This window comes from Ursus americanus, chromosome 14, assembly GCF_024610735.1.
Source record: "Ursus americanus isolate L20-20 chromosome 14, mUrsAme1.1.p, whole genome shotgun sequence".
Taxonomy (NCBI): Eukaryota; Metazoa; Chordata; class Mammalia; order Carnivora; family Ursidae; genus Ursus; species Ursus americanus.
Genome location: NC_142140.1, coordinates 27,856,310 through 27,880,444, shown reverse-complemented (window position 1 = coordinate 27,880,444; position 24,135 = coordinate 27,856,310). Strand labels below are relative to the sequence as shown.

Sequence of the window (24,135 nt, the reverse complement as noted above, 5' to 3'; positions counted from 1 at the left end):
TCCAATGGGATGTAGCGCTATAATTTCTGTAATGCATATTTATTGAATCTGTGAGATGACAAATAAGACAGGATGGGTTCCTGCCCTCAAGGAGCCTGCTTTCCAGAGGAAGAGACTGAAAACAAGCAAATAAAATAAAAATGGATGGTAATTTGTGCTTGAAATGAAACAAATGAGGTGCTGGGCTAAAAGAATGGCTTAAGGATCATGCTATAATATTCAGTGGAGGCCCCATGGAGGCGGTGGCATCTAAGCTGAAACATGAGGATGAGAAGGATGTAGAGAAAGTGCATTTTAGGGGAAAGAACAATCTAGGAAGAGTAAACAGCAAGCATATCATATCTTTCATAGACAATGCCTCATTTTGGACTTGCAGGTAGCCCTGTGAAGTAGGCGTTGGTGGTAGGCAGCTTCTGACATGGCCCTCAGTGATCCCTACATTGGTATTTATACCCTTGTGTAATCTGTCTCCCTTTTGTCAGGTTTGGACCTAGTGCCTTGATCCTAACAAATCAAATACAGGAAAGCCATGGTATGTCACTTCCATGATTAAATGATAGAAGATTATGACTCCTGTCTTCTTAGCAGACTCTCTCTCTTGCTGGTGCAAGTTGCCATGTTGGAAAGAACCACATGGCAAGAAACCGAAGGCTCAGTCCAACATCCCACAAGGAACTGAAACCTTCCAACAACCCCTGAGAGAGTCTGGAAGCAGATCCAACCCTAGTTGGGAGGATGGTGGCTCCAGTCAATATCTTGACTGTAGCCTTTGAGAGACCCTGGAACAGAGGAATAGCTAAGCTATGCCATTTCCTAACCTTCAGAAACGAAGAGATACTGTATGTGTGTTGTTTCAAGCCACAGTTTTGGGGTAGTGTGTTATGCAACAATAGATGATACAGCATTCACTCATTCTCTTTTGAGATATCCTGCAGGACCAACAGTGGTCTAGGTGCTAAGGAAACAAAGATGCACTTCACAGTCTCCAGATGCTCACAGTTTCATAGAGGGAGACAATGTGCATGTTACTAAAGAATGGGACAACTGTACTCTGTGTTGTTCCAGTGGTCACAATGTCTTGTACAAGCCATATAGAAGGGAGAAGGGAGACAACAACTCTTCCTGGCAGAGTGAGGGAAGGCAGGAAGTAAGGAACCTGAGTCTCAGGGAAGGTAAATTGCCCAAGGTCACACAATTCACCTGATTCCTTCTGCTGTGTTCATACATGATGGAGGACATGTGTTTATCTCTAGTGTAAGACTGTTTTAGCCTATAATTCTCAGAATGCTTCTCTCTTATGTTTCTTAATAATCTAAAACCAAATATATGGTGAAATGAATTCATTTGCAATAAAGAATGATAGGCAATGGGTTATGCAAGATTGGCAATGGGTTAAATCAGGTTTTCGTGACAAAGATTAAAGTTACGCTTCCAATTAACTTTCATAAAACAAAAATCAGACCACTTTAATCTAACTCATTACTCTGGATGCATTTCCACACAGTTGGGGGTCACACATCTCTACACAAACAAAGATGCCCGTGTTGGACAGAAAATGATTGAAACCATGCTTCATGGTGGAATTTAATTAGCAACATAGATTAGTTACATAGAAATGTAACGAAGGCAATGATGCCAGAAGAGCATCCATGGATGCTTCAGAATTTCAGAAAACTTGCCTAAGAGATAAGCCTAAGGTTTTTATTTTTGGTTTGATAATTTGCTAAACCTGCAAACCTAGAAGGAGCCTAATTAAAGTTAATGAGAAATAATCTCCATTTAAAAAGTCTTATTAATTTATTTTTGTGCAGAGCTCTTTTCTCCTGAGTTCATATCAAATATTACATCCAAAATTCAAATCTGAAAAGCCCTTATTTATAAGACTTTCTGTTTTTTCTTTTTTTAAAAAAATTTTTGTTCTCTTTTATTTTGTGAGGCATAACATTTATTTTGAAGCATATTTTATGAGGCATAAATTTTTTTAAAGTGCTAATTTTCAGAGTATAGCTTCATTAATTTTACATATGTGCACCATGCTTAAGACATAGAACGACGCTATCCAAAAGAACCTGTGTGATGACGGAAATATTCTGTCTGTCCATTTTGACAGCCGCAAGCCTTACCATGCATGGCTGATGAACACTTGAAATGTGCCCAGTGCAACTGGGGAACTGAACTATAAGTTTATTTAATGAGGCTATTGGCTACCATTCTGGATATTATAGACATAGAACACTTCTAGCATTTGAGTACATTTAGGCCAATACCTACCCAGTGTATTCCATGTGTACTCCTCCACTCTACTGAGGCCCAACCTAGAGGAGTTAATAATTCCATAAGGCCTTTTTTTCTCTTGGAAGATCACCAAAATACAAGACATCAAAAGCACATATACAAGCACATATCAAGTCCTCTACTTTTCAAGTCTACTAAGTGCCCACTGACAAAGTAAATGTGATGGTGAGGCCCAAAGTCAAGAAGTGGATAAGTTTACTCACGACCCATAAAACATGGTAGGATGTTTAATTTTAATACAGGTAAGTGAAGAATTGGGACCAATTACTTAATCATTCACATTATTTTTTGATACAATTTCTTCTCTACTCTGCTCTACTGCTAGGCACAAAAGGACAGCAGACATCTCAGATAATCTCTCTTAATTTAGCCTCAATGTCTCCTTATTATTCAAACCCGGCTCAACCCGTACTTCATCTATGAAATAGCTATGAATCAATGAAATTCCATTGTTATCTGAGATTGCCAACATTCTCTAGCTATTAACATTTACACCAATGTGCCACCACCCCACTGCCCTCATCACCATCATCATTAGCTGTCTTGACCAACCCAGGTCACTATTTACTGAATCTCTAGCATGTGACAGGCTCTTATTCTACCTGGTAGCTATTAGTATCTCTGTTTTACGGGGAAGTTTAATGAACTTCCTAAAGGTTACATAGATAATAAGTAACTGAGCCTGGACTGATACCTAGATGTGCCTATAAACACAGTATCTCTAACCATATCATGCTGCCCCCATATATTACAACAGACTACTGTGTCACATATTGACTTTCCCCTTGGATGGATTTTGCTTGCATTATTAGCTTTGTTCCTTCAAATTATATTGTATACTTCTTGAAGGCAAGGATTTTGTGTTACACTTCTTCAGGTTTTTCCTTAGCATGATTTGATTAATTGTCTGATTTCAAGAACTGATCCCAGAGAACGAGCCCAATCTTAAACATAATTATTCATCAGAATGGAACTTTCCCAAGACATAGGAATTGGATTAATTAATGGTAGCCAAAAATAACTATCATCAACTATATTAGGTGGGTATTATTATTATTTATATATAATTTATATATATTATTTATATGTAATTTAATATATAATTTATATATATTTATATATATATAAAACGGATGGACTAAGTTTTATGTTAAAACTTTCTGGGTTGAAAAGGTAACACCTTATATCCATTGGGCAACTTTTGGGAAAGTAGAGAACTCTTTCTGTTATGATATGATATATTATTTAACCTCAGGGGTTGACATACTGCGGTCTTTGGGTCAAATCTGCCAACTGCCTGCTTTTGTAAATAAAGTTTTATTGGAACACAGACAAAAATGCCCATTCTTTTACATATTTCTGTGGCTGCTTTTGCTACAGTGACAGAATTAAGTAATTGCGGCACAGGCTGCAGGGCCCACAAAGTCTAAAATATTTACCAAAACCTGGTTTAATTCTTCGTTTAAAACTTTTGTCATTTGAATGTTCATGCATGCTTTTGTGGGTGTTCTTTCTCCAAAGAGCACCTTTGTCTTAATTCTAGGGTCCCTGGGTGCTGCCAAGAAGGTACTTCCTTATGCTATGAAACAGAAGGCAGTCACTTTGTTTCAAGTCATCCAATCGGCTCGATTGCACACTACCCGGGCGGGATGAGAAAACAAGCATTTCCTTTCCTTAACCAGCCTCTGAACACTGCGGGGCTTTAACTATGTTTTCAAAAATTAAATCAGGAAACACTTGTATTGATATGATCGAACGTAAATGGGTGAAGCAACAAAAACCTAATCCATCTCCATTGAATGAAGACACACCCACTGAAATCATAATTAGCAACACAGAATCAAGTCCTCAGGTGACCTTTCTTTTCCTCTAACAAATTTTAGAGCGAAAAAAAGCAGGCTATACAAAAAGACACTCCTTAAAGATATAATAATATACATGCATACTTATCTTTCTAGAGTATGGACAGGATCATAAACTTCTACTTATTCTCCAGAACCTTCTATATCAATGGAAAATCACAACTATTTTCAGCAATTGAGTTAAAAAGCTTATTTTGGGATCATACAACCTGGAGTTCAAAATCCAGATTTTGCTGCTGACTGCCTGTTTGACCTTGGAAAACTCATTTAACTTCTCTCTCTCTTTTTTAGGCTCATTATTAAAATGTGGGTATAAATATCTAGTTTACAGGCTTATGAGGATTAAATATGATAATATATGTAAAGTACTAGGCTTAGTGCCTGGCACTTAGTAAATGCTTAATATTTGGTTGGCATTAATACTGCTCAAACTGGAGGTAAGAAGATAGATTATTCTCTGACACAGAATCTTTCACTAGCTCGGCAGGAAAGAGAACTAAGGTATTTTGTGCATATTTTCAGAAAGGATTAAAACCCAAAAGGTTAACAAACTTTACCCCATGCACTATGCTCTATTACCCATGTTTCTACTAACTGTAGGTGTGAATCACCAATGAAGCAAAGGATACATGTTGGAAGAAGGTAAATTCAGATCATTACCATGGGGAGTCTGGGTTGGTGAAACATGTCAGAAGGCTTGTAAAATATCTTTAGTTGCAAAGCTGTGTTAGATGGTTTATAACAGCTTCCACCATTCAGTGAAAAGTGGCAAAAGTAGAAAATACGATTTCATTTTTTTAAAGATTTTAAAAATTTATTTGAGAAAGGAAAAGAGCACGACGGGGGAGGGGGGGAGGAAGAGAATCTCAAGCAGACTTCCCGTGGAGCGCAAAGCCCGACTCAGAGCTCCATCCTGTGACCCCAAGATCATGACCTGAGCCAAAACCAAGAGTTGGATGCTCCCAGGTGCCCTGAAAATACTATTTCTGTATGTCTTTTTCTGAGAGTACACCTATTTAACACCTTTGATTACAGTTTTGTGGTTAAATGCTTAGGAGAAGAGTTTGAATAAAAGAGCATATTTATGGTTCCATTTTCGCAACTAAAGGAAAAGATTGCTAAAATGTCTAGAGCAGTTTTGAAGGCTGCCTTCATACCTACTTCCCTGTTCTTCAGATGTAAGAAAGTCATTCTCAATTTCAACTTTCCATAGCAGTTAGTCTCTCAATAACAGCAGGTGCAGGCAGATAGAAATATCTGCCATGCGTTCTAGGAAGAACTGACAGAGAAGTAAGAATTTTCTGATGACCCCATCATGACAAATCATTGCTCTGGGAAAAGAGTTGCTCTGGGAAATTAAATATTGCTACCTGTCTCTGTGCCCTTACGTCTTTAATGCCCTCTCATTTTGCCCCTACTAACAGTGGTAGAACATGTTCACGTGGTATACACCTCTTGACCTCTTTCCGCATCCCAAGAATGCTGAAATTTAAGTACAACTGGCAAGCAAATCCACTGAAAACCAGCTACCCATCAAATAGCCAATGATGGTTAGAAGCAGTGTGTGACTTTGGAAAGACAAGATTTAATTTATGCACCTCTTCCTTCAACTCTGTGATGGGAGAGACCAGTTGAGTGTGACCAGAGGGCAAGTTCATAGCTGGAGATGCACTGTGAAGGTCAGGCGAAATTCCCACTTTAAAATAGGAGTATTAATGGATTAGTATTAGTGGATTCAGATCTCAGATTTCCATGCCTGTTCCGTTGCTGCACTTGGCCTAATCAGAAAAAAAGACCAAAGACATACCTTTATGGAATGTGGGCATTTAAGCCCCAGAAGGCCATAAATGCTTGGGCCTTTGCAATAAGTTATTTAGTCAATATTTAGTTGAACATCCATTTTGTGCCAAGCATTGTGACAAGTGTTGGCCCTATAGTGGGGAATACAATGGACACAGACCTTGCTCTTGAAGAGAGAGTCTGATAGTCAATAAAAGAACGAATAAGTAGGCAAGGTAATTTCAGATTGTATGAAGTTCTATGATGATAATAAATAAGGCACTGTTACAAAAAAACAAAGCAGGGAAAAGTCTATTTTAGGCAGAACAATGAGGGAAAGCCTCTTTAAAAAAGATTACATTTAAATTGATACTTGAAGGAGTCCCTCCTATGAAGAACCCAGGGATGAGGAAAGAACACTTGTGGCAGAAACCCTAGGATGACAACCCAGTGAGTCATATCCTGTTATAATGTCTTCCCCTTGAGTGTGGGTAGAACCTGTGACTTTCTTCTAATCAATAGCATATAACTAGAGTGAAGAGATTTTGCAGATGTAATTAAAGTTGTTCATCAACTGACTTTAAAAGAAAAGAGTGATTATCCTGGGTGGACCTGACTTACTCAGATGATCCTCTTACGTTTTTATAGGATATTTTATTTCATTAATTTGTTTATTTAAAGTAATCTCTAAGTTTATTTAAAGTAACCCAAAATGGGGCTCAAACTCATGATCCCGAAATCAAGAGTCATATGTTCTACTGACTGAGACAGTTAAGCATCCCCCCAAGATAATCCTTTTAAAAGAGGGTCTAGGGGTGCCCAGGTGGCTCAGTCGTTTAAGCGTCTGCCTTCAGCTCAAGGTCATGATCCTGGGACCCTCACTCTCTATCTCAAATAAATAAATAAAATCTTTAAAAGAGGGTCTAGAAATCTGAGTCTTGAAGCACCAAACTTCCTGTCTCTGTGTTACTGACTTTGAGGAATCCTACAATTGCAAGGATATAAGTTGTGCCAACAACATGAGGGAGCTTGGAAGCAGATCCTCACCTGTTGAGCCTACAGATGAGAACAAGACCAGTCAGAACCATAATCCAAGCCTCTGAGTCCCTAGCAAACAACCCAGCTAAGTCGTGCCTGGACTTCTGACCTACAAAAACTGTGAGATAATAAATGGGCATTCTCTTTAGCCACTACATTTGTGGTAATTTGCCACATAGCAATGCAATGGAAGCAAATACAATACTCTAAGTAGGATAACACCTATAAAGTCATTGGGAGGTGTGTTTAGTGAGTGAGGAGGAAGATAGTCAGGAGCCAAGAGCCATTTTATGACAAGGTAGGAAAGTTTAGGATTTGTCCCCAGCATCTGACATGCCATATCTAGTGCACAGTAGGTGCTTCAAACGTCTGTTGAATGGATGGATGGATGAATGAATGAATGAATGAATGGATGATGAAGGTATGTCACTAAGTAACAGTGTTAAGTACTAGACTGTCATTGCCACCCACCCCCCGCCTCAGATTTCAAAGCATTTCTTCAACAGATACTTACTGAAAGACCATTATGTACAAAGAACTATATTGGTATTACGAAGCCAAGAAACAGATTAAGAAATAGAGCCTGGCCCAAGAAGCAAATACTCAGTTAACAGATCTACTGGAAATTTCTGGATTAGGAAAAAGCTATGTACTTATGTAGAGATTAAACACTCCTTAATGAGGTATGGATAAAACCCAGTAATCTGGGTTACAGCTGAAAGCTTGATAATTTGAGGTTTCTCTTCAGTGTCTAATAAAACTATTTGAAAAGCTGCCAAGTGCTAATCAGTCTAAGGGAAATGACTCTGTAATAAAATAACCACATCATCAAAGGCCATATTGATGATGGTTTGGAGGAAAGGAAATGAAATGTTAAGAAAATCAGTAGTTTAGCAACGATGGGGAATTCAATATTGAAAATGCAAAGGTATTTATAAATTGGGAAATTATATTCCACGTGTTTCCAATCAACTCTTCCAGATTATGTGAAAAAACCTCCAGAAATTCAGAGAAGATAAATGAAGAGAGCACTGTCATCTTCTGTTAGTTGGAGTGTACATGCTATCCTTGCTGGCCATGAGGCATAAGTGATGGCTGAGGGAATGCTAAAGTCATACTGCAGATAATTCCAGGAGCTATGGGTGTCCTCAGTAACAGCACAACCAGAAATATCTTCCTGCAAAAGCAGAACTGAAACGTGAAGAAACAACTGGTTTCCTTAACTCATATTCCCCATACCTGCTTAAAAATTAGCTGGGTTCCTCAAGAAGAGTTTATTTGCATTTAAAAATACGCGAACATATAGACCTCCCTCCTTTTAAAACACACCTCAGAGGTGTTTTTCAAGGGAAAACGCTCACATGTTTTAGATTGAAGCAATTAAGGATAGCTCATACAGTTAAGCAGAGGGGTGGGTAGGAAGTAGCAGACATCTGGTACAACTGGGCAGCAAATCAACTCCAGATTTGGAGGCCACTAAAGATAAAGGGGGAGAACTGGTGCTTTACATTTTTAAAACTTTTTAAATGCCACATCGCCACCTCTACCACCACCACCACCACCACCACCATCTTGGCATTTTATGAAGACAGAAAGCAGATCTTAGTCTCATTTCTCATAAGATACAGCCCATTCTCAAAGATGTTAGTCTACTTTTTAAAAGTTGGATTTAGAATTCAACTCAAATGCTCAAAAAGCAACATAACTGACTGCTTCCTCTTAAGAGTCTAGGAAAATAAAAACAGTACCTTTCATAACACAAGTTTCCAATTATTTTACACTGATTATTGTGTTGACTATGAGCAAACTCTCCCATGAGATAGAGCCATGTATTCTCAAATACACAAAACAGACTTAAAAAATTCATGCACAAATATGGAAACATTTGTCAAGCCTCTTTGTGTGTGTGTTTAGTGTTTTGATAGACATGGTTCATGTTACAACAGACAACTGATACGTAACTGACATAATCACTCTTTAATAAACGTCATTTCTCATTTGAGATGAAAGCTACACTTACTGGCAGAACCTCATAAAGAGAGATCATGGGAACCTTCAGAAAGCAGTACCAGAAATCAGATTCTAGCTTCCACTAGGATGTGATATGCATAAGAAGAAAACACTGTGAGCATTTCTGATTTTCGAAGCATCTAGGAATTGCTTTGTCTCATAAGAAGAACAAGGTCCAAAAATACAAAACAAGAAACAACTGAAGCAGAACATGGTGAGAAAGAAAGCCATAGCATTTTCACTTCTGTATCTTTGCTCCTGTGAGTTAACAGAGTTCAGCAGAGCTGAGTGTAATCTGTGAGAAAGTGAGTGATGATTTCTGAAACCTGACTGCGGGGCATGGGAAGTGGACACTTCATGTGAAAGCTGTTCTGGTCAGTCTGAGGCTATTTTCAGGGATGGCGTCAGAGAGCTCTATGCCTCCAGCCTCAGCATATCAGGGCACTGGTCGCCCCAGCCATGCCTCCCACATCACCGGTGGTGTGAGATGACATAAGAGGGCCAACTGACGAGGAGCTTCTATTTTAAGGGTTATGTTTCGCTTCAATGCATACTGTTTAAAAAAAAAGAAAACTAAAACATAAAAGCTGTGATTTTGAATATATTACTTCTAAAGATAAGGATAGGTTAAAAAGTGAGTTAAGAATTAGTTTAATTAGAAATATTAAGTAATCATACAGGTAGTACTTGGAAATGGCAAAAATCATGAAGGCAGTATAGTAAAAAATGCAGAAGATAATTTTTTCCCTATCCTATGGTTTTAATAGCTTCTTTGTTGAGATTTTTGCTCATTGTTTCTATTGACAAAACATTTACACATTTAGGGCAGAAAATTTGGAAACATAGAAGAGCACAAAAGGAAACCTTAAAATCAACCATAATGCTATCTCTAAAGAGAAACATGGTTAAGATTTTGCTTTTTGCCCATCAAGTACTTTTTCCATAAAAATGAGAGTATGCCCTCATATTGCTTCATTGCTTGATTTTCCACTTAGCAATATCTCATGCACATTTTCCCATGTGGTAAGATTTCTTCTTCAACAACTGTTTTATTGGCTGAAGAGTATTCTCTCACATGGTCAAACAAAAATCTAATGAATTAATCTCTTACTATTGAGAATTACGGTTGTTTCTATTTTCCCACTGTCACAGGGAACGCTGCAGTGAACATTTTTGGGCTTCATACTTGTGTACACATCTCTGAGTATTGACTCACAACCAACTGCTAAAGGTAAAGCCGCTCAGTTAAAAGGTTTGCCTGTTATAAAGTTGTTACACTGTAAATTTACAGATTACAGAAAGTTTACAATAACAAATTATTCCAACAGTAAGTTATGAGAATACCCATTTCTGTAACATTCAGCAAGGTATTACCAATTACCAATGTTAACTTAAAACAATGCTTTCATTGCTTACCAATACACTTATATAACTGAGATTACTGAACACACAGAACTTAAAAATCATCATGTGTTTAGAATTAATTTGTATTTCTTCTTTTGTGAATTACCTGCATCTGCTCTTTGCCCTAATTTCTACTGATGTGAAACGTGAAGCAATAGGCAAGCTTAGTGTCTGAAAAGGAGTATGGAACATAATACTACATGTCTTAAGTAATCCTGTCCCAAGAAGTACTTTCTTTACATTTCCTATAATTCTCTTTTAGGTAGGGGGACAATTATTATTCTTGGGTGAGAGGACATTATTCTTCTATAATGTAAAAGAATTTTAATCTAAAATGGAACTGGAGGATATAAAATGGAAAATCTCACACATGTACCCTTAGGAAAACAAAACTCCAGGACTGGGAGAATGATTACTTGTAAATGCCTGATTTACAGAAAACTGATAATCTTGGAATTTTTTTTTAAAGATTTTATTTATTTATTTGACAGAGACAGACAGCAAGAGAGAGAACACAAGCAGGGGGAGTGGGAGAGGAAGAAGCAGGCTCCTAGCGGAGGAGCCTGATGTGGGGCTGGATCCCAGAACGCTGGGATCACGCCCTGAGCCGAAGGCAGACGCTTAACGACTGCGCCACCCAGGCGCCCCAATCTTGGAATTTTCTTAAATGATAGGGAGTTGGTCAGGGGTTGCCTCATACCAACCTTGGGAAGTTTTGCTTATGGTTTCCAGAGGCATGAAAAAGAAATGACCCTGGTCAGGTTGGTCTCACAAAATAAGCTGAATTGAGCTCTGTATGACTGGACTGGTTTTGTCTGCTTGAGAAATTTTCAAAGCTGGTCTCCTTTTGTTTTTAATTTTAACAGGCTCTACCTAGACACTCCCCTCTTTATATTCCCTGCCCATAAATACAGCCTACCTCAAACCCTCAATGGACTTGCCTATAGTTTGCTACAGTTTGCACATCCCGAATAGCAATTCCTCTGCTGTTTGCAAATAAACCTTTGACAATTTTGAGCTTGCCTAAGTTTACCTCTTTATCTAGGTCAACATTCCTTGATGTAAGAAGTGGCAGTGGAAGGAGATGACCCCTGAAGAATGACAACCCTTAGAATGAAGCAAGGTACCACATCGAGCCCCTTGAGCTCACTGCTTCCATGAGTCACTGTCTACTTTCAGTTTGGTGAGTCCCCTTTTGGATTCTGAATTCCCTCTCTGGCTGAGCTTTTTGATTCAAGCTCTGTTTAAAGGCGTTGTCCTTTTTGATGACTATTCTACTTGTTCACTTTCTTATTGGAAGCACACTAGAATTTTAGTATAATTCTCTTAAACCTTTTGAGAGAAAAAGTAATTAAGTAATATTGGTGGGCATGGGGAGAGCAAATAAATGCTACAAAAATACTCACCACCTCTTTATGAGAGACCAGTCCCCAAAGCAAGAGCCTCACCAGACTGGGTAAGTTGCTCACAGAGGGTCAGACTGAACTGTCAACTCTAAGATAATTTCTATGCAACAAGGGACATGTGGTCACCAGTTGGAAAACTAGAGCAAAGGGTGTCCACCGGGAGGAAAAAAAAGTATCTCATGAAAGGCACACTGTAAAATAAAATAAACTTCTAACCCTGAAAGCACATCCATCAGGCTGTTTAGTAACTTTTCTTTTACTCTCAGGAAAATCTCTAAAATGTGGAATCTGGATCATGTGACTCTTCTAAGATTGGCCCTCCCTCTGTGCTCCCACCTGGTTTTATGTTATAAAACTATAGTTTCTTCTCATGTATATTTTTGACAAAATGGACCACCTTACTAATGATAATTTAGAACTTCAGTGGCCATTATGGGGAACTTTAAGTCTCCCCAGGCTTGTTTTTCTCTGGACTGAATTAGAAGTCCGTGGCAATAGAACAAACAATCTGAAAGGGATAGCTCTTTTAATTGGTACCTAGAGGCTTCTAAAAGTATTCAGGATTCTAAAACTGTCTCTTTACAAAATACTACTTTTAAGTGAACTGAAACAAATAAGCAATGATAGCAGATAAAGAAGCATCTGAAGTCTTTCTCTCGCAGCACCAGCGAGGTCTCCCCTAACTCCGTTGCTCTGCTATACCCACCTTTGCCCTCTTATAACCCCTTCCTTTATCCCAACTCCCCTTCTTCTCTAGTGCTGAAACCTTGCCAACTGAACCTGTTAAAACTCTCTGACAATCCTGCTAAATTATTAATTTCTTATGTCCCATGGACTAAAGCTGAACTTAGAGCTACAGTAAAAGATTTTCCCAAGGTAACTGAGGATCCTCATAGATTTGTGGAAGAATTCAATATTATCACTCAAAATTATCAACTGGGCCTCTCTAATCTTTATCAATTTGTTTACTGTTTGTTGGAGAAGGTCAAGCCCAGCACTGGATGAAAGCTGCTGATTGAGAAAGCGCTAAATAATCTTTAGAATTCCAAGTAAGTCAAGCGCCAGCTCTTTTATATGACCAAGCTTGTGCCATTGCCAAAAGGCTGCATCTGGCCATTTTGAGGGCTTTCCCTAAACCAGTAAACTGCAACAAATTCAGGCATGCACCCAAAAGTCTGATGAATCTGTTCATGATTACTACAGCAAACTCCAAACTGTTTTTAAAGAAAAATCTGGACTCCCTCTAGATGTTCAATTCCCCAGGGTAGCCTTTAATTCAATGTTTATAAGTGATTTAAACAGAGATCTATCTCTGTTAGTTAAGAGAACCCACACAGAATAAGAACCAATGCCCATCCCAATGTTGATCTTGCCAATCTAACTAATCAGTTAGCCTACACCCTAGAAGATGATTCCAAAAGAAGGGTAACTAAAATTTAAATCTCCAACTTCAACAGATGAAATCTCCCAAGCAGACTCTCCCTGATGGACTCTGTCATTATCACAGAAAGCCCAACCATCTGAGAAAGGACTGCTACAAATTAAAAAGATTCAGATAATGACAGTTTTCCAAGAACCAAGGGTCAGACTCATCCCAACGATGGGGCTCCAAAGAAACACAGGGACAGTTTCTCATTCTACCATTAAAGAGACCAGAGGAAACTATTCTTCAGATTGGGGATGAACCTCTTATAATATTAACTGACACAAGACCTACTCCATCAGTGCTCAACCCCATTATAATTAAACAGTAGCTCCCTTGGAGTAATACATTTATTCAATTAATCAGAGCCTCAAATAAACCACAGTGTGTTCCTATTTCTAAATGTATACACTTTTGCTTGGGACAGTTGCAAGATAAACTTCCATTTCTCCTCAGTGAATCAGCTCCCAACCACTTACTAGGACAAGGTTTCCTAGAAAAGTGTTGTATTGCCATTTCCTTCTCTTGAAAGGGAGAACATAACTCTTGAGTTAGAATCCCCTGAACTTAAATCTCTTGAATTTAATCTCCAAGAAAATCCAAACCTTTTTCTTTCACAAGTACTTTACAAATCAGGGCAGATCAAATTTCAGACTTATCCCCATTATTATGTTTAGTATCCCCTGCTCTATGGGCAAAATCCCTCAAGGACATATGTAGAATTCATAGTGCCCAAAGATAAGATCCAAACTGATCCCTTGAAACCTCTCCCCAGAATCAATCAATACCCCCATGAACAAAGAAGCTAAATTGGGCATAAGACTATGAAGCACAGGGACTTACTGTCCCCTTGCACCAATCCTAATATCCCTATTTTACCTGTAGGAAAACCTCATGGTTAAGGATGAAAATTTGTCCAAGATCTCTGAGCAATAAATAACATTATTATTCTTCACCATCCTGTTGTTTCTAATCCCCAGAGTTACTGGCATCTATCCCTACCGAAAGCAAATTTTTCACCAAAATCAATTCTGCAGTGCATTCTTTAGTATTCCAGTTGATAAGGCTAACCAGTATCTTTTGCCTTTACTTGGAAAGGACAACAATATACCTGGATAGTAACACCTTAAGATTTTACTGAAAGTCTTTACTTCTCAAATATTTTAAAAGCTGACCTAGTGTGCACTGGGTGTTATACACAACTAATGAATCATCAAGCCTTACATCGGAAACCGGGGATGTACTGTATGGTGACTAACATAATATAATAAAAAAATCATTAAAAAAAAAAAAAAAGCTGGCCTAGTGGATATGAAAATTTCTAGATGTTTCACCTTACTACAGTATGTAGATGACTTACTTCTCTGCTCATTCTCCTAAACATCCTCACAAGAAGATAGTATTCACCTGTTAAAACTCTTAGCAATTAAGGGACACAGTCTCAAAGTTGTGATTTGTTTAAATTCAATCCAGTATTTAGGACATTTAATCTCAGAACAATGGTTATACCTAGATCCTGATAGCTTTTGTGGCATCTTGAGCTTCCCAAAACCTAAAACCAAATGTCAATTACAGGTTTTCTTGGGACAGCTGGTTATTGTTGGAATAAACTTGTCCATAATGGCCTAGCCCCTATGTCTTATTAAAAACCATGACCCCATTATCTGGAAAAACCAAGCTGAAGGAAAACTTAATAAATCTACTTATCCTGGGAAATCCAAACTATCAGCTACTTTTTCCTTTTTGTATGTAAAAAAAGAAGGAAATGCCCTCATAGTACTTAGCCCAAAATATGGGGGCTACTACCAACCTTTGGGTTACTACAGCCAACAATTAGATCCCATGGCCTACGGTTCCTTACCCCCAATACCCTGGGGCTGTCCCTGCCACTGCCTTTCTAGTAAAGGTCACTGAAGAAGAAATAGTCATGGGATCCTCTCTTACCATCTTTGTACCTAATGCTGTCTAAGCTCTCTTAAATGCATCCAACACCCTCCAACAAGCCATCTTGCTTCTTAGGAAATTCTCTTGCTAACTACCCCTCATATCACTCCTTCTTCCACGAAAGAAACCCCCCATGACTGTTTGACTTTGACGGATCATCTATTAACCTCTACTGATGACTTATGAGAAACCCCCTTGACAAATGTTGATTTCTCATGATTCACTGATGGTTCTTACTTGAAAAATGAAAATCGTAAATATTGTGCTGGATATGTGATATCAATTCCTTTTGAAGTCATCGATACTGCACCCTTTCTTTTGGCCACTTTAGCCCAATAAGCCAAATTATAAGCTCTTATTCAAGCATATATTCTTGCTAAAGGTAAAACCACAAACATCTATACCGATAGTCACTACACCTTTGGAGTAGCCCATGATTTTGGAATGGTATCGAAATGAGGTTTCCTTACTTCCAGGTTTCCTTAAAATGGCCCTTATATCCAAAATTTATTATATGTTATGCTCTTGCCAGCAGCTCTAGCTATTATTAAAGTCTCTAGGCATTCTAAGCCTGACTCCCAGGAAGCCAAAGGAAACCACCTCACTGATGTCTCCACAAAAAAATGCTGCTTTTGGGATTCACAAACTAAACCAGTCATGGTCCAGAAAACTACTTCCCCTGGTGATGACTTAAGAGAATTAAACAGGAATGAAACATGAGAGACTATGGACTATGAGAAACAAACTGAGGACCTCAGAGGGGAGGGGGGTGGGGGAATGGGATAGACCGGTGATGGGTAGTAAGGAGGGCACATATTGCATGGTGCACTGGGTGTTATACGCAACTAATGAATCATCGAGCCTTACATCGAAAACCGGGGATGTACTGTATGGTGACTAACATAATATAATAAAAAATCATTATTAAAAAAAAAAAAAGAGAATTAAACAGGAAAACACTACAACTGGCCCCTGAATAGGAAAAACAAAAATGGAGATCTAAAAGGCTGTTGGTATCATGAAGAAAAGAAACTCCGATTCAGACCAAATAACAAACCGTTTCAAAATCTTACTTATACTAGGTCAGCTCCCTTGTTACTTCAGATCTACCGAAATTTAAGGTACTCACATAATCATTCCCACAATGCTAGTAAATCAGATTATGATTACAATGATTATATTTCTGATCATAAGATCCCCTCTTTTATTCCAAGGAAAAATATCTGGGCAAAGAGACCCAACTGTGCCTTAGAAGACATTGGGTATTTCTTTTTATGAACTATGAAACATGAACTATACATTTCCCCTTAACTGGAAGGGATGTTTTGGGATCACTGGCCTCACCTCTGATGCTGAAATTAGAAAAACTCTTCCCTTCACTGATTATATACCTAATCTGGGGTCCTCTATCAACTTAAAAGGGCATGTCAGAACTGGGAAGGTTATGATTTTGGATGGATGCCTACATATAACCCTACAGTAGATAGAGAGGGTTTGGGGCAGGCTTTTGCCAGAGCCTTTTTAGCTTGGGTTGGAGTAGCAGACCTTGAAAAAGCAATTCACAATCTTTCTGTAGTTATGTCTACCCGTTTCAATGCTTCTATCTGAGCTTTTGCATATCAACAAACTCAAATAGACAGCCTTGCTGAAATAGTCCTACAAAAACTACAGAGCCCTTAACCTCCTCGCTGCTCAGCAGAGGGGAACCTGTGCCCTACTTGGAGAAGAATTTAGTTTTTATGTCAGTAAGTCAGGGAAAATAACACAAGAACTAAAAACAATGAAGGACAGTATCAATTTGCTAGCAGAAATTGGCCAAGCTCCTGGAACTTGGGGCATTTTTGAACTACTAAATACAGGCAAGTGGGGAAGCTGGTTGAGAAGTGCATTTCAATCAATAGGTATCATTGGGCTTTTGAGCCTCAGTTTAATCTTTTTAATTAAATTCCTACTGTTTGGTATTAGTAAACAAATGCCTCATTCCCAAATGTATGTACAAAATAAAATTCTTTTCCTTTCAAAGGCTTTTCTTGCAATTCAACTGACAGTGGAAACTAAACTGTCTACTTCAGAGGCACATAGCTGAGATCCCTCATTTTTCAATACTCTTGTTCAAATGAGGCAAGTGAAACTCTACATTTCCCTCCCCCACAGGACAAGACACCTGAGGATGGTCCTCCTCACCTTAATGGGAAAAGACACCTGCGGATTACCCTCCTAAGCTCCATGGGACATAGAATACAATCCACCTGCAATCCAATTACACTTTTAAGAAAATTAGCAAACAACATCTGAATGATATAATTGATCACAGCTGTTTTCTGAAAAAGATCTTGATCAAAAGGTGGAAATGTGAACGAATTTCAATCTAAAACGGAACCAGGGCACATAAAATGGAAAATCTCATGCATGTGTCCTTAGGAAAACAAAACTTAAGGACTGAGAGACTGACTTAAATAGAGCCTACTCCAAACCTTCAACAGACTCACCTGTAGCTTGCTATAGTTTGCATGTCTGGAATTGCAATTCCTCTGCTATTCCCGAATAAACTTATCTTTTTGACAAGTTTGAGATTACCTCAGTTTACCTCTTTATTTAGGCCAACAAGAGTACTGTATGTTTTTTCTAACTCATGGAAAACATGTTGAGATTATGAATCTAAATAATTATTTTTAGGGGGCAAACATAATCCTGCCACTTTATTCAACAAGTTCACAAAACACTGAGATGAGAAATGGCATAGTCATGTATTCATTCCAATAATGCTGCTGTTTCTAAGAAGAAGAAAAATTAATCTCTGGAATCATTTTGTGATTGGCAGGTTTAGGAACACTTAACTAGCTCTGTGATTTTGAATGTTACTTATAACCCAGGCAGGTGATTTGACAACCCATATTCTTGTGGTAGAGAAGATGGTGCTGGTGATAGGTGGGAATACCATCTGCTCACCCCACTCTAAAAGCGCCAAGTGTGGTACAGTAGTATTTTAAATAAAAAGAAAGATTTAATTTAATTTCATATTGAGATTTATCTGGTCATTTCAAGATATTTCTTGACCCACAAAGAAAACATCTACCTTTGGGTTGGCAATCAGTGTTCTGAATTGAAACTGGCTGAGAAGAAAATAGGATGTGAGAAATATCTTTGAATGCAATGTCTATATTGTATTATGGAATGATAAACAGATTTCTACTTACTAAAACATTCAGAAAGTTCTGGGTGAGCTATCATGGTTGATACCAAGACCCTATCTACCAATTAAAATAAACTGCCATCATCCATTTATTAACTCAATATGCAATTCCTGAGCACACAGTATGTGCCAAGAATTGTTTCATGCCATTGTTTTATGGAAATATTAGCAAATGAGGCAAAAGATGGGTCACCAAGGCTTCATTCTGGTGAAGGATGGGAGTGGAGCATGAGACAGGTAATAAACAGGTAAAAACAGATAAACAAGGAATGGAAAAGAGCGGTTAAAAACTATGATAAAAATAGAACAAAGGATGGGATAGAGAAGGCAAGAAAGAACTTTCGATGGGGTGGTCTTGGAAGACCTCTTAGAGAAGTCGACATTTAAGCTGTGGCATTCATGCAAAGAGCGTTCTAAGCTGAGGGAAGAGCAAATGAAAAGGCACAGAATTTGGTGTGTCAGGGAAACAGAAAGAAGTCCAGTGAGTGAGCATGTAGGGAAAACAGTATGAGCAAGAGTGGTTCATGTGCTGCCTCAAGCCTTAGAGAAGAGTGAGGATGTCACTCTAAAGATGTTGGGGTGCTACTGGAGTGTCTTAAACAGAAGAGTGACCTGATTCAATTCATATTTTAAAAAGCTTGCACTAGTTGGTGCGTGGTGGGCATGTTACTGTGGGGCAAGAGAGGAGGCAGGGTCACCAGTTGGGTAGACACTGTGGTCGTTCAGGTAAAAGGTGCTGCTGCCTTGACCTAGAGGGTAGCCATGAAGGTAGAAAGAAGTAAGCCTCAAAATCTTGTAGTTCTTTTTTTTTTTTTTTTTAAAGATTTTATTTATTTATTCGACAGAGATAGAGACAGCCAGCGAGAGAGGGAACACAAGCAGGGGGAGTGGGAGAGGAAGAAGCAGGCTCACAGCGGAGGAGCCTGATGTGGGGCTCGATCCCAGAACGCCGGGATCACGCCCTGAGCCGAAGGCAGACGCTTAACCGCTGTGCCACCCAGGCGCCCCAAAATCTTGTAGTTCTTATGTTAAGCATTTATGGCACTGTTCTGATACTGTCTGTGGACTTTTTGCCTCTTCTGGTAGACTATATTTTAACTGCTACCATTTATAAAGTGCCCCATGTTGCTCTGGGCTTTATACACATTGAATCCTTATAACAATTTCATTCCGAGCTCATGTGTGAGGAGGTTAACTAACTCCCCAAGGCCACAAAACTAGTGAAGGTCATATTAAGGTTTATCTCGGTCTGTCTGATTCTGAGCAAGGCACAATTCGGCCAATGTACTATAGTGTCTTAATTTAACCTACCTTAGGGGCAGAGTTAGCCCAGGGAAATCAGGGCAAAGCTGAGTTTCGTTAATGGCTCTTAAAAGGAGAAAGGCAGTAAAGGGAAGCCCTTGCCTAAAATGCAGATTCCTGAGCACTGCCCTGAAAATGCAGAAACAGAATCTCTAGGTTTGGGACCTGGGAATGTGAATTTTAAAAATGCTCCTAAGTGACACTCACTAAAATTTGCAAAGACTGCAAAGTAGGCACTCATTCAACAAGTATTTGTTGAATGACTAATGGAAAGGTTAGGTAGGAAATGAAGATCTAGAACACCTCACTCCCACAACCCCTGATCCAGAGAAAATATAGGCCCATTTTGAGTGGGCCCAAGCAGAGTCTCGGCTAGCCCCCTCAAATCCACTTGGAAATTCATGATGTGACTAATATACTGGTATGATATACTCAGACCTTCTGAAAGCTTTCTATTTTAAGTAATTACTCTCGATGATGAGGAACTAAGTCCATTTGTCGCCCCAGATGAGGAAGTACAAGCCACTCAACTGGTATACATCATATATTTTAAAGGCAAAACCATCTTTTTAAAAAATTGTTTTGATCTTTTAGCTTTTTCAACATACAGGAGTCAGGCTATACTCATGAAATGAACTTACCTATTAGACAGGATATATACAGTGCCTAAGGCCCACAAGACTTTTAGGGGTATACAAAAATGTTTTCATTTCTTTTAAAACCAGAAGATAAACATGAACATATTCTGGCCTGGATTATATTAAATTTTCACCAATGCAGTTGTAAAATATAATTTTAATTATTTTTTTTCAATCAAGAAGTGGCCCATAAAGATAACAGTGCCTAGTCATAATGCGACCCTAGTCACAGCTCAGGGCCCAGGTGAGAGACACCTTACCTGGCATGCATTGTATAGGAGCTGATGTTCGAATTTCTTGATCCCAAGAATGTTCTGGAACATCTCATAGAGCTGCTCCTTGCTCAGAATCAGCTCGGAGGCTGCACTGGCTGTCATCCGGGCCTGCTGCTTCCTGGGGTCTTCTTCCCCACGGTAGATAGCATCAAACTTGGCCATCCAGGAGCTCAGCACAGTCTCCTTGCTGAGGCCATCGATCTCAGGCAGGCTGCGCACCCTCTTCTCAATGTGCTTCTTGAAGACCTCCCTGGAGTCATTGGCAGAGCAGCCTCCACTCTGCACCATACGGGCCACACGGTCGCTCTTCAGGAACACCTGAGCAAGAATAGGGACAGGAAAGACGTTAAGGACTCAGCCCTGGAAATACCAGTTTCCTAGGGCTGAGGGCTGGGCTGACCGGCATAATGGGAGGGACCAGCATCCTGCCCCACTACCTCCTATTGTGTGAACTCAGAGAAGTCACTTACATGTTTTGCTTTTGTGTCCACATCTGGAAAATAAAAATAATAATAGTACTTACCAGGTTGTTAAAAGGATTACATTGGTACAGTAATATCATGAAAGGCAGCATATACTATCTAGATTCTGTGCTCCAACAGCTGGGTTCTTTCTTTGCCACTTATTGGCCGTTGTTTCTTTCATCAAGTTAACCTCTTTATACCTCAGTTTTTTCATCCATAAAATAGGATAATCGTGGTCTCTAAATCATACATATTTTTAGAGGAGGATTAAATGGGTTCATATATGAGAACACCTTTAAAAAGTGGACCACAGTAATGCCATATGGGTTGTATTATAGTTATTATTTTTTTGACTTTTTACATTGAAGTATAGTCAACATACAATGTTGTGTTAGTTTCAGGCATATAACATAATGATTCAACAAGTTTATATGTTATGTCACACTCCCCACAGTGTAGCTACCATCTGTCAGCGTACAATGCTATTATAATACCACTGACTATATTCCTTATGTTCTGCCTTTTACCCCAGGACTTCCTCATAACATAACTGGAAGCTGGTATCTTCCATTCCCCTTCACCCATTTTGCCCATCTCCCACCCCCTCTCCTCTGGCAACCATTAATTTGTTCTCTATCTTTATGGGTCCATTTCTGCTTTTTTTTATTCACTTGTTTTGTTTTTTAGACTCCACATATAAGTGAAATCATAGAGCATTTGTCTTTTTCTATCAGACTTATTTCACTTAGAATAATATCCTCTAGGTCCATCCATGTTGTAGCAAAGGGCAGGATCTCATTCTTTTTTACGTCTAAGTAATATTCTCACGTGTGTACATGTACACACACACACCACATCTTCATTAACCATTCATCTACTGATGGACACTTTGGTTGCTTCTATACCTTGGCTACTGTAAATAATGCTGCACTGAGTACTGGGGTGCACATATCTTTTCAAATCAGTGTTTTTGTTTTCTTTGGGTAAATACCCAGTAGTGGAATTAGGGGATTATATTGTATTTCTATTTTTAATTTTCTTTGGAACCTCCACACTGTTTTCCAAAGTGGCTGCATCAATTTACATTCTCACCAACAGCGCATCCACGTTCCTTTTTCTCCAAGACCTCGCCAACCCTTACAAGCCAGGGTGTCCCCAGTGCTCACTGCAGGGCGTGCCCGAGCGGGGTGACTAGAGCTGAGGTAAGGTCCTGGCTGAGGCACTCCATGCAGGGCATGCATGACCTGAAACCCAGGTCCTTGGGTGGCTGGAACCAAGGCGGGCATGGACTGGGGCTCCCGGGGCATTCTGCGGCATTCTGCACAGGGGGTGCCTTCGTGGGGGTTGCGGGGGGTGCTGGGGCCGAAGCGGGGCATGGGCCACGAGGTCCCGGAGCACTGTATGCTGGGATACCCTAGCAAGCTGCCCGAAGCCCAAGTCGTGTGGGCGTCGAATGTTCTGGGGGTGCTCTGTACCTGCGTCGCCGCCGCTAGAGCTGCAGTGAGGGCCAACCAGAGGTGCCCGGGTGTGCAGAGGGCCGCGGCCGCCTTGGGGAGGACCGGTGGTGCTGACGCGGGCTACGACACCCAGGCCGGCTGAGGCGGCGGCGGGCTATGGCGTCCAGACCGCAGCTCCCGTCGCGTGGAGGCGGCGTAAACCCAGCAGCTCACCAGCCTCTCTGACCCAGAGTTCCCTCGGCTCTCTGGCCAGCCCGCGGCGCTCTAGGACTAGTCCCGCTATAGTCTCGTTGCTCCTGTAAACTGCGGCTTTTGTCTGTGCCCTCGGGTCCCTCCGCACGGTCCCTCCCTTCTGCAGTTGGCAGCTTTGGGGGTACGAGTCCCTTTCATTACCCTGTCCCTGTCTCTTACTGTTCTCTGTGTGGTCTCTTAAGCTTTTGTCATACAGAAGCTATCCTGTCAGCCCTCAGTTCTCCTTCAGGAGGAAGTGCTCCATAAATAGGTGTAGATTTGGTTTGTCCCTGTGGAGGAGGGGAGCTCAGGGTCTTTCCACGTCGCCATCTTGGACCCCACCGTGGCTGTTACTGTCATTATGTGCAAAGTACCTGGCATGAGGTCTGACACATGTTAACCACCATTTATATTTCATTTTATCCTCTCAGTGATACTCACCACACTTGAAATTGAACAAGTATTCGGTAAATATGTATTTAATGTCGCCCTTCCTGAAATGTGAACTCCATTAGGGCTGCGCCCTTCTTGTTTCCCCACAATGTCATCCACCTCTCCTACAGAGCCTGGCACTTTATTTATTTTTAAAGATTTTATTTATTTATTCGACAGGACAGAGACAGCCAGCGAGAGAGAGAACACAAGCAGGGGGAATGGGAGAGGAAGAAGCAGGCTCATAGCGGAGGAGCCTGATGTGGGGCTCGATCCCATAACGCTGGGATAACGCCCTGAGCCGAAGGCAGACGCTTAACCGCTGTGCCACCCAGGCGCCCCTAGCCTGGCACTTTAGAAGCAAATGAATAAAGATTATGGTAGGCATTCTATTCAGTCCATCTTATAGGCTGAACACCAAGACTCCAGAGAGGGGTAGGGACTTGTTCTTGGTAACTCAAACTGCCTGATTACATGGGTATGTTTTGTTTTGGTTTGTTTTTTAAATCTCAGCCTGGTTCCTTCCTTCCCTAAGGGTCTTGCCTGTCTGGTGGAGAACCTCTTCTGTCTGGTGAAGAACCCCTGGTTGTTTTGCAGGTGCTTCTTAGGTCCTGGGACCAAGCCGTCCATTAAGAACAGCTTACTTTTGCTCCAGTGCCCACCATTTGGAAGTGTACACAAGCTACATGGTTCTGAGGTGTAATACAAGGCGGTGAAACTGCTGCTTCATATTCATGAAGAGGAAACATCTGACATTTTTGAGCTGTGTCCTGGTCACACTTCAGAAGGTGCATAAATATCCTTCCAGAGGCAGAACAAATGTTCACTCCCCTGTCAGATTTCAAGAAATGCCCTTGTTAGCCAGGACACAGCACTGCTTGGGGACATTTCATTGCCTCCTGCTTCATCGCAAAGACTTCCTTGGGGAGGAGAGATGTTAGAAAGGTGGGCTCCATCTACTGCCAAATTAATGAACTAATTT

At 40.1% G+C, this 24,135-nt stretch overlaps 1 protein-coding gene across 1 annotated transcript in view; it reads right to left on the bottom strand.

Moving 5' to 3' along the window:
* CADPS (calcium dependent secretion activator) overlaps positions 1-24,135 on the bottom strand; it is a 799,713-nt gene that overhangs the window by 326,341 nt on the left and 449,237 nt on the right. Inside the window, exon 12 of the mRNA XM_087866885.1 lies at positions 20,555-20,887. Coding sequence (XP_087723011.1) covers positions 20,555-20,887 — 333 coding nt within the window. The remainder of the gene's footprint in view (positions 1-20,554; positions 20,888-24,135) is intronic.